Raw genomic sequence first — 11,041 nt, forward strand, 5'->3', positions numbered from 1 at the left:
AGGAGGGGGGTGGAGCGGAGGTGGTCTTGGGGGAGGGATGGTGGGCAGAAAATGTGGGAGCATGGGCGGACCTGGGCCGCGGGGCAATTCAGAAAGCCAAGAAGGCGCAGGCTGTTCAAGGGACCATGACGGTGCAGGAAGTTCAGGGGACCATGGCGGTGAAGGAAGTTCAGGGGACCATGGAGGTGCAGGAAGTTCAAGGGCCTTATCCAGGTACCTACTGCCCCCGCCCCCCAATTTTCTTGGGCAGAGCTATGGGGTAATGGCCTGGAGCCATCTCTGGATGCTGGTCAGGGGCTGGAGCCATCTCTGGATGCTGGTCAGGGGATGGAGCCATCTCTGGACGCTGGTCACAGGCTGGAGCCCTCTCTGGACTCTGGTCACGGACAGGAGATGTCGCTGGACTCTGGTCACGGACAGGAGAAGCCGCTGGACTTTCTGGTGTGGAGGGTACTGTGGGATTGTGGGGCTCCTCCACAACTACCACGGTAAACGAGGAACCACTCAACAGAAGTGCATAGTCTATGTATTCAGCAAGGGAGAAATTAAACAGAGCACAAGGGTTCACTTAATCCATAGCGATATGGCTGGCGCTGGTAAATCACATGAAAATGACAACATGACGAATGTAGTACGTCCAGATTATATTCATACACACATTCATATTATATAGAACTTCTTTTAGCAGTCGTGAAGTAATTACTTATTCAAAATAAGTAGACAGTATGTGATTTCGAATGCAGCCTAAAGGCTACAAACAATTGAGTTTTTTTCAGGGTTGGAGTTCCAGGACGTTGCCTACCCCTGCCATATGGAGGAACAAACTTTTTTTCAACCTGGTCTCATTGTGAAAATGTACCTCTGGCAACGTTTTTGCAAACCGCCAAAATACGTACCAATAAGTACATATCTCTGCAGTTTCAAAGTGAAATGAACAGTAGAGGCAGTAAAACAGCAAGCACTTTTTATCGTTTTTTTTTTTCCATGTAAATGAATAAATTTTGGAGTTTGCATCACTTAATCTGCTCCATATGCTCGGCTTTTTTATATAATAAGTTTGCTCAGTAGCTCAGCTGGTACAGATTTGTACTTGTAATAATGAAAGCTCAGGTACGAATCCCGTGAAAGACAAGTCATGATAAAAGAGCTCAAAGATGAGTTCACACAAGCTAAAAAGACATGGTTACTATTGTATTTTTGTCACATTTGCTTTTGTTAACACTATCGGTTAGGTTTAGGGTTTAGTGTCGGTGTACGTTAAAAAAAACAATGTCACAAAACGTCAGATTGACGCTCATCTGTTCCGGGAAAAAAACGAAGCTTTTGGCGGCACCCAGTGGACATATCACTTTGAAACTGCAGTGATATGTACATATTGGTACGTATTTTGGGGTTTGCAAAAACGTTGCCAGATTTACAGATATTTCCTTTAATCCTAAAACAATAAAATGGAATGCGTAATTCAAACACTGAAAAATCAGTATAGATTATATTATAATCCTTTATATTTTACAGAGTTGAGTGTAGTTTTACTTTCTGATAACTGCACCAACAATGCTGAAACATACATTTTTCAAAATAAAATGTTTCCATACCCTTTACATATATTTTACGTTGACTTCTTTAAAATGCCCTTCAACCTTCACCTTCCAATACAGATTTACAAACTGAATAATTATTTGTAACTATGCGATTTGTGTTAGCCAGAAAATGTGATAGGCATTTTAATGATTTACAGGCATTTGTGAAGCAGTTCTTGTAAAGGCATTTTTTAAGACTCGGAGACAACATGAGAAAATACCATAATCAGCATATTCAGTTATAATGAAAAAAACATAGGCCTACAGGATTTGTGGGAAATTGGAAGTTGCTCCCAGGGCGACCTTCTTAGTTTTGCTGTGCCCAAGTAAAATTTTCCATATAAATCATTGTCTTTAAGGAAGGTAACAGGTAGATACATCTGAAAATATGCTTTCCTATTCATTGAACATTATATCATTTACATCATTTGAATTATTTAAAACTTGAAGGCTGATTGTAACAATTCCATTGTTTCGTTACTGAATGAATCTGCGGTTTTCTTTTGAGTTTGAAGTCGGCCTGGGGCCCCTAGAATCGTTGTCCACTTTCTCCCTTTTAGCAACGGACCTGCCTTAAACCATTAACCAAAAATATGCCCTGTTAAGTCACTGTTCTTTCACTCAGCTCATTCTTTCTACACATTTGTAAATGTTCCAGCACTCATACGGTCCTCTCAGGATGAATGAATTCTTCATTTGTAAATTGCTTTGGATTAAAGTGTCTGTAATCTAAATGTAAACGCATACCACAAAAAAAATAAATGTCAAAGAGTATGTGCCATAAACTTCTACTGTTCTGAACAAGACTGTAAAAACCCTATTGTAAACAACCTTTGAGTTCATGGCTTCTCCAGTGTTTAGGGCAAAGCTAAAGAGATTTTAAAGGGAGCAAGTATGTGTTTTGGGGGATCTAGAACTTGCATGTCAAAGTTCTTATCAGCTTCCTTTTTTGCCATGACGTACATCATACCATGCCACTATGAGTCCTATTTTTGTACATTGTTTAACATGGTTTCTATCTGAAGGATTTTAAACCATCTGCTCTTGCTTTTCAGTAGGCTACTATAAATCCCTGCCTCTACTTTTGTCTTTTGCCATATATGGTTATGCCTTGGTCCTGCAAACTCTGTCTCTCTCTGTTCTCTTAAATATGTAACTAATGTAAGTTAAAAATCTATTCATTTAAAAACAGAATGCACAGATTAATTATTACCAGTTTTAGAAAACTCTATACATAGCCTATTACATAGCCTATTACAGATTGATTGCCTTCCAGCTGTTGCACCCAAAATTGTTTGTTTTTAAAAAATATTGTGCAGTTATTCCCTGCTGTTGATGTGTGGGATTTCACCATCTTCAATTAAATGAAGCCTTTGCTTTAGTTTCTTATAGAGAATGCGTGTCTCTTCTGCTCTTGGTCTTTGTTTACAGTATAGCCTACCTCATCCTGCTCTTTGTCACGTTTTTCCAACACCGCCCTTTATGGCCCGAATGCTTAATATAAGTTAAAGGAAAAGTACAACCCAAAATCAAAATGGTTAAACTTGTATTATAGGTCTTAGCAAATGATGATGACATCGTCGTTTTTGGGTGAACTGTCCCTTTAAACGTTCCACGTGCAGTGATTGTTACTGTGCGTGTTGTGGTCTTATTTTATTACACGATTCATAAAACCATAACATTGCAATGGCATCTCACTTACATTTGTAGATAGGTCTACAGTACAAAAAAGATCACGAAATTATCTAGTTTCCAAACTCTTTTCCACTTCATCCACAGTAAATGTTTTGATTAGTCGTTAAGATGGGAAAGTGACTCTCCAGTACTTCTTCAGATTGTTTTTATAGCTGTTAAATGTCAACTTCAGGTCAGTGTTCGTATGTTATCTCGTTCACCCTGGTCACGGTGTGACAGTCTCCCTCCTCACAGTTCCTCCTCGTGATACCAGCCAATGACAAGCAAGTGCTCTTACTGTCTTGCACACTCCGCCTGTCGATTTTTGCCCCGTATCTCGATTTAGCACACTTTATTCGGCTTTTTAAAAAACTGCGCAGTGTTAATAAGAATGATTACAAATGAAACCGAAAGAAAAAAGAAACAACTGATGCCTGCATCGCCGCTCGAGCTTTTTATTACGCAGAAATGCTCTTCAAAATAACCTTCACTTTTCTTGTCGCTTTATCCTGGGCTCTTCCAAGGGGTAAGTCTTTTATCCTGGCTGTTACACAGTAGCATCCTTATCATTCCCAACCAAGAATAGATGTTTTGTTGCTCATGTTTTGCATTTTGATGTTTTTTTTACTCGCTGCATTTATTGCTGGTTTGTTCTCAAGCAATAAAGGCTCGTGTGTCTTGTTGTTAGATATTGTAATTCAATTCGAGCGCCGAGTGTTGGCCAACGGGACTGTCGTGGAGAGGATCCTTGTTAGTCATGCACATTTAAAGGGACAATTCGACAACACACAACCTGTTGTCAGACCCATTCAAGATGAAGCCCTGAAAATGATGGTGGAGAATGATCATGATACAGCAAGTAAGGAACATGAATGCAGCAATTCAAGTATTATCATTGACCGATACAATATTCTTTTTACGTCAAACCAATAACCGGTTTTTGATCGTTTAATTTTAGCGTTTTTAATGATTACAATTACACCATAGTGTACATATTAAACGATTCATTATTTACGTTATTCATGCTAAGTCGGCTTTAATCTGTTTTATTTACTGTGCAGTTGACCTTCCAAATTAAAGCATTGCTTGCATAAATTGGCATACTCAAGCTTATATTATATTATATTTTCAATTGTCATTATTTGTTATTTTTATGCAGTTCTATTTATGAAGAGTTGGTTTTAATATCTCTAGGCCTATATCTAAAAAAGGCCTATGTGAATTTTAGTGATAAATTCTGGTCTATCACTGATTGTCAGAAGTAGCCACTCTGAGACAATAATTCACATTTATTTTTCAGGTTATGGCACATATACACGTTTGAGAGAATGCAAGCTGCGAGGCTATCGGGTCCTACAGCTGTCCGACCGGTTTCAGCTCAATGGCAGAGATTGTCTGACTTTAGATCCAGAAACTGATTTGTGGACAGTGCTGATGCCAGAGGCGCGGGATCTAAAGCAGTCATGGACGCTTGAGGCCGAGCACACAAGCCTTGAGAAAATTCACCTGAAAGAAGAATGTGAGGATTTCATGAAGCAAATGAACAACACCCAGAATCAAGAGGGTAAATACTTCTGATGAATATTTGTTCGAATAATTTATTGAGACATCTACACGAAGGTCCTACTGCTATTATGCCTTTTCACCTTATAGTGTGTGATATAGCTGTTTGTGAGTTTAATGTCTGCAAAGTTTTAAAGATCAAAGTGCACAACAAATAAAGTTATTGCTTCCTAAAAGAAAGAAAGCGATTCTGAACTGCTGAAATGAGTCAGCAATGCTAGTCTCAACCACAACCACTCTTAAAAGTTCAATGGGGTTCTATTAAATTAAAATTAAAATGAAAAATGAATTAAAACTAAATCAATAAACTGATGGGATGATGGGAACCCCTAAAATGTTCTATATATGAAGCGCTTGACATAACCCATTAAGGTTCTATAACCTTTTCTTCTAAGAGTATACCTTCCATTTTTGTTGTTGACATACTTCTTACATTCATTTCATACATTTTATAAATATAATGTAATATAATACAATATAATAATTAGTGCATCCAAAATAAAAGTTTTTGTTTACATAATATGTGTGTACTGTTATGTGTATATAAATACACACACATGCATGTATATAATATTTATATGTAATATGAATTATATAAATATATAGTGTTGGGGCAACAGTTTAGAGTGAATGAGACACGTGGTGATTTTCCAGATTCTGGAGCAGGCGCCAGCTTGCCCAAAACAACCCGTCCACTCATCTCTTAGGATGCCAGTAATCCACATCCAATACTGTTCTGTAACACGGAATATAGAGCAGATACACAGATACACAATATCTCCAAGGTTGGAGTTGAGCTCTAGTCCAAACCAGAAAAAGGTTTCCAAAACATACTGATAACATGTGCTTCTCTCTCAGTGAGAGGTACAGACAGTACAGGCAATATTCATTCAATTATTTAGGGTTTCAGTAAAAGGAAATATAAAATAAAATAAAGAAATAACATGAAAGACAAATCCATATTTAATCTCTGGAAGCCGGGCTAAATGAGCAATCACTGTTACTGCACTCCTGTCGAGTTAGGAGTGTGTGATACCTCCAAAATCCAAACACATGACTGAAATCAAATGTTCTAGTGACATCACACACCCCTAGGACAGACCCTCAGTCACCACTCAGAGACCAAATACAAACTTTAGGAAATATAAAGGCAGAACCAAAATCATAACTGGAGAGAATCATTAAAAATCATTATAATAATATAGAAAGATAAATATTGATTAAGGCTTTGATTATAAATTTAATTAGGATATATACGATTATATTGAAGCGGCAGTGGATCTCAGAATGCAACCTTTCAAATAATATATAGATGCAAATATTTCTTAAATATATACATTAATGAGTGTGTATTTATTCAATTCAAATTTATTTGTATAGCGCTTTTCACAACACACATTGTTTCAAAGCAGCTTTACAGAAAGTGCATTTCATAAATGTACATTGAAAAATGTTAGAAAGAGAATGTTAAAGAAAAATGTTAGAATAAGTTAATCAATCATGTATTAATTTAGGCCATAACAACGCTGGCGTTGAGCCGTCTCTTCACAGGCGTCGAGTCGTCTCTTCACAGGTGTTGGGGCATCTGAAGTCTCCATGAGAGGCTGGATACAAGCTGGAGCTGACGAACTAGTTACCTCGGGACTAGTGTCCCGAGATAACAACAGAAAAGCAGATGGGAAATAATTAGCATAGCTGCTGTTCAGAATATTAATGCTTTTGATCCGATTTAACTGTAGTATAAAACGTATTTATAATGTGAATGCTTGGCTAAAGAGATGCGTCTTTAATCTAGTTTTAAACTGGGACAGCGAGTCTGAACCTCGAACAGGAAGACTATTTCAGAGTTTAGGAGCTAAATGTGAAAATGCCCTCCCTCCTTTAGTGGATTTAGATATCCTAGGAATGACCAGAAGCCTCTAGTTTAGTGATCTTAAAGAGCACGATGGATTGTAGGGCGATAGAAGATCCGTTAAATACACTGGAGCTAAACCATTTAGGGCTTTATAGGTCAGTAGCAATACTTTGTAATTGATACGGAACTTAATAGGTAACCAGTGTAGAGATGATGAAATTGGTGTTATATGATCATATTTTCTTGACCTAAGAACTCTAGCAGCTGCGTTTTGGACTAACTGTAGCTTGTTTATTGATGATGCAGGACAACCAGCTAATAAAGCATTACAGATTTTCAAGATTTCAAGATTTTTCAAGAGTTTTATTTGTCACATACACAGTTATATACACAATATACAACTGGCAGTGAAATGTAAACAGGTCCGCTCCATGGACAGTGCAAATAACAGTTACAAGAAATTAAAATAGAAATAGAATAAAATTAGAATAAAAAGTATTAACATAAGTAGAATTATAAATAAATCAAGTAAAAGATAAAAATAGGAAATAAGATAAATAAAAATATAAAAAATATGTGGATATGATAAGTGAGATAAACTGTAGACTTAAAAATAAGTGGTTAACATAAAATATATATATATGTATATATAAAGAAGTATAATGTGCTAGGTTTATTACAGGTTGTTACGCAGTAACAATAGGAAAGTAAAGTGCAGTGCAATTGCAGTATGTGGATGTTAATGTTAAAAAACCGTATGTTTATGCGTGTGCGGGGTGAAGTGAAGTCACGTGACTGAGTTCAGGAGTCTGATGGCCTGGGGGAAGAAACTCCTCCTTACAGTAATCTAGTCTCGAGGTCATGAATGCATGAACTAACTTTTCTGCATCAGAAATAGATAGCATGTTACGTAGCTTAGCAATGTTTCTAAGGTGGAAAAATGCCGTTCTTGTAACATATGAAATATGATTTTCGAAAGACAATACAATTTATAATTGTATTGACAATTTATACATACATAATAATTATACACAGTACACACACATATATTATGTGAACAAAAACTTTTATTTTGGATGTGATTAATCGCGATTAATCGATTTGACAGCACTAAATGTAGTATTATATTATATTATATAATGTAATATAGTTTATTGAATGTTTTTCAGGGCTCGATGGGCTAAGAGTGATGGCTCCAGTTCTGGCCACTTTTCTCTTCATTGGATTTGTCTTTATAAGCCACCTTATCTTCAAACGACACGGTAAGCATACTGCTGGAATCATGTGCTGTGTCACATGCGTACTTACTGCAAACTAGTAAAGTCGCTAGAGACAAAAATGAAACGATCACAGTGAACATAAAATTATATTTTGTTTGTTTGGTGTTAGTTACATGTAACAAGGGCTCATTCTCCTTTCTTTGCCTTGCTCTTCCTCTTTTGCTTGATGCAGGTCGACAGCCAGGAGGTGAGATGTTTCACATTTTTTACCAAATGCTTAATTGCTGCAATAAAGGCTGACAGAAGATTAAATATTGACGTTGGTAATGTATAGCTGTCCCTGTGGATTGGATAGCACTCAATGAACTAAGGTTCCCAGACACCTATTAGTTAATAGGAAGTGAATCACTAAATATGTTCACTTAATAGTTCAATTTGGTTTAGAAAATACTGTGTATTTATTCAATTCAGGACAATTTTAGGGTGTATATTTAACTGTTTTGATCACACTTTCACCATACAATTGTGTAATTAAAAACATTGTGAAACTATTTGGTCAGATAAAACGGACATGTGCTTCATGTGATAAAATCTAAATTAACATTTCATTTGAGTCATATCAACCTTACTTAAAGTTACTCTGACAATAATTTGCTTCTGTGATTGTTATTGTAGGTATCACAGAAAGTAGATGAGCAATGAACTCAATATCAAATAGAGAAGTCTTTGACGTCCTGAGAAGATATTGCATACATACATTCCTTTTAAGACCAACAGAGACAGACTAGCCCAGGTGGAAATGTAATATTAAGGACTTCAGACGTACCAGACAGGTGCATCCACATGTTTTATGCTGTTGTTTATCTCATGTATAATTTCATGCCTTCCCTGTAGGTGTTATGGGCTCAATAATCCACTACCCAGCTCATCATTTTGACGAACCATTGGACGGACAGAGCCACAAGAACATCTATCATGTTCCAGTGCTGAAGGGTTATCAATCACGTACCTAACCTCCCTGACCCCATTTTTGTGAAAAGTCAACTCTTTCTCCTGATTGCAGAAGTCTTAGGGCGATTTGTAAGTTCAGTAAGTTTTTACGTTTGTAAGTTCCCAACCTGCCTGGGCACATTATTGTGAAAAGACTCGACTCTTTCTCCTGATTGCAGAAGTCTTAGGCTGGTTTTTAAGTTCAGTAATGAATTTGCTCCAATTTATATATCCAGTAAGAGAGAAGTATACCAGTAGACAAGGACATTTCTATTATAATAATTGTGATAATATTGTATGCACAAATTGTTACATAATGTTTTGCAGATTGAGTTTAACAACAACATTTATATGTTTTTAATGTAGTTGCGCTCTTTTAAATGCAGCTAATTGGTATGCTACCCTTTTACTATACAAAATATAATTAATTGTCTGTAGTGCCAGCTAGACTTACACATTTTTTTATTTGTTTGAAATGTGCTTTTTACGTTTTCCATCACTATATAAAACAGCTAATACCATGTTTAAATGCATCTGTATACCAAAATATTTTGTAATTTTATACATACAAAAAGAGCCAAAAAAGCAAATAACCAAATCAAACTAATTTAACTCATGATAGGTCTCCTCTTTCATGAAGTGTTATGTTATATGAAGAGAAAGAAATAAGTAAATGAGAAAGTGTTTTAGATAAAAATTCAAAATATACTCCCATTTCTATTCAGAGATAAGCAAATAAATGTTCTTGTAGGTATAAATAAAAATAAATAAATAAATGAATGTATGTATGCATTTATTTTTCTTGAAAAACACACACCTCCACTGTCATTGGAAAAGCACAATCTTTATTTTCTGAGTAGATTAAAGAAAGCAAGATTGCCTCAGACAACTTAATTATCAATATACAGTGGAGAGTGTACTGACATAATACATCACATCGTGGTATGGTAGTTGTACAAGAGAATAAAAAAAATGAATGAATAAATAAAAATAAACATCATCGACACACATTACCATCAGTTGAGGACATTTATTTTTCCAGGTGTCGGAGCAGAACCTCCAAAATTATTAGAGATCCCACGCACCCTGCACACTACCTCTTTGATCTCCTCCCTTCTGATTGAAAAAGACTGAAAAAAAACGTTTTTTTTTTTTTTTGCTAGAGCCGTACAACTGTTGAACACTTCCTGACTGATTTCCAGTCCTAAATTATATTTGTAATTGCACTGCACACAACTGTTGATTTTTTTACTGTAGGCCTACTAATTGTTTTATCTTAAGTATCTTTTTTTTAACTATTAATCCATATTGACATTTTTATATTTATTTTTGTGTTCTTTTTTATGCTGTTGTTGTATGTGAATATTTTTTTCAACATACAGTAAAACATACAAGGCAAGTTACATTAACAGCCCCAACACTAACCCCCGCTCTACGCAACGCTCTACGCAACGAGAAGTATGATGTATGTCAGCACATACTTTATATCGGCAAGGGCGCTTCCGGTTTGTTTGGTAACCAAGAGAAACCATCAGCTGTGTGCGAGACACGCCCCCTCACTAATACAATAAAGAAAACGACGTAGTTTTATACGGTTTTAAAGTGTTATACTAGTTTATATCTTCTCCACAACCATGGAAAAGACCGTTTTCCGACGTCAAAAGCAAATGAAGGCAGAGTCGGAGCACTGTAGTGTCCCGCTGTGCTCTGTCTTCACGCTACAACTCCTGTGCTAGAGTTCATTCCTTTCCGGTGAAGGAAGAGATCAGGAAAAACGGATGGTAAACTTTAGAAAGATCAACTTCCAAATCACGAAACACAAATGTATGCAGTGTACATTTCAAACCGGATGATTTTGTGGAAGGAACAAGTAGGAGGCGCCTGAAAAAAGATGCTGTTCCTTCAGTATTTGAGTAGAACCGTGAACAACAAATGCAGCCGCCGAGGTTAAGTGTTTGGGAACGTCGAGATCGACCACCGCTACCGGACTCAGATATGGAGGAAAACGAAATGGAAATTGACCGTGGACATGATTATTGTTCAGTTCCGGAGCCTGCAGCTCTGGACTTATCACTATGTGAAAATGAGGAGTTGAAGAGCGAGAGGCCAAGGTGAATAGCCGCTTTGGCCTCCAGAGATTCGCGGGGTCTGATGAGGAT

At 36.7% G+C, this 11,041-nt stretch overlaps 1 protein-coding gene across 2 annotated transcripts; it reads left to right on the plus strand.

The window, feature by feature from the left end:
• Positions 1–3,313: 3,313 nt before the first annotated feature.
• LOC307127363 (uncharacterized protein) lies at positions 3,314–9,895 on the plus strand. 2 transcript variants are annotated; one of them, XM_079818529.1, is made up of 6 exons: positions 3,524–3,780; positions 3,943–4,113; positions 4,555–4,818; positions 7,842–7,934; positions 8,125–8,139; positions 8,787–9,046. In XM_079818529.1, the coding sequence occupies exons 1-6, from the start codon at positions 3,723–3,725 to the stop codon at positions 8,903–8,905; spliced, it is 720 nt and encodes a 239-aa protein (XP_079674655.1). In that variant the 5' UTR covers positions 3,524–3,722; the 3' UTR covers positions 8,906–9,046. The 2 variants fall into 2 exon arrangements, with proteins under 2 accessions (XP_079674656.1, XP_079674655.1); XM_079818530.1 differs by lacking the exon at positions 8,125–8,139 and having other exon boundaries at positions 3,314–3,780; positions 7,842–7,956; positions 8,787–9,895.
• Positions 9,896–11,041: the final 1,146 nt, after the last annotated feature.

Source organism: Gobio gobio (assembly GCF_949357685.1).
Source record: "Gobio gobio genome assembly, chromosome: 6".
Taxonomy (NCBI): domain Eukaryota; kingdom Metazoa; phylum Chordata; class Actinopteri; order Cypriniformes; family Gobionidae; genus Gobio; species Gobio gobio.

Coding starts and splice junctions, on each gene's coding strand:
- LOC307127363 (XM_079818529.1), top strand. CDS start 3,723: ATGCTCTTCAAAATAACCTTCACTTTTCTTGTCGCTTTATCCTGGGCT. Junction 3,781..3,942: donor ATCCTGGGCTCTTCCAAGGG/GTAAGTCTTTTA, acceptor TCTTGTTGTTAG/ATATTGTAATTCAATTCGAG. Junction 4,114..4,554: donor GAATGATCATGATACAGCAA/GTAAGGAACATG, acceptor TTTATTTTTCAG/GTTATGGCACATATACACGT.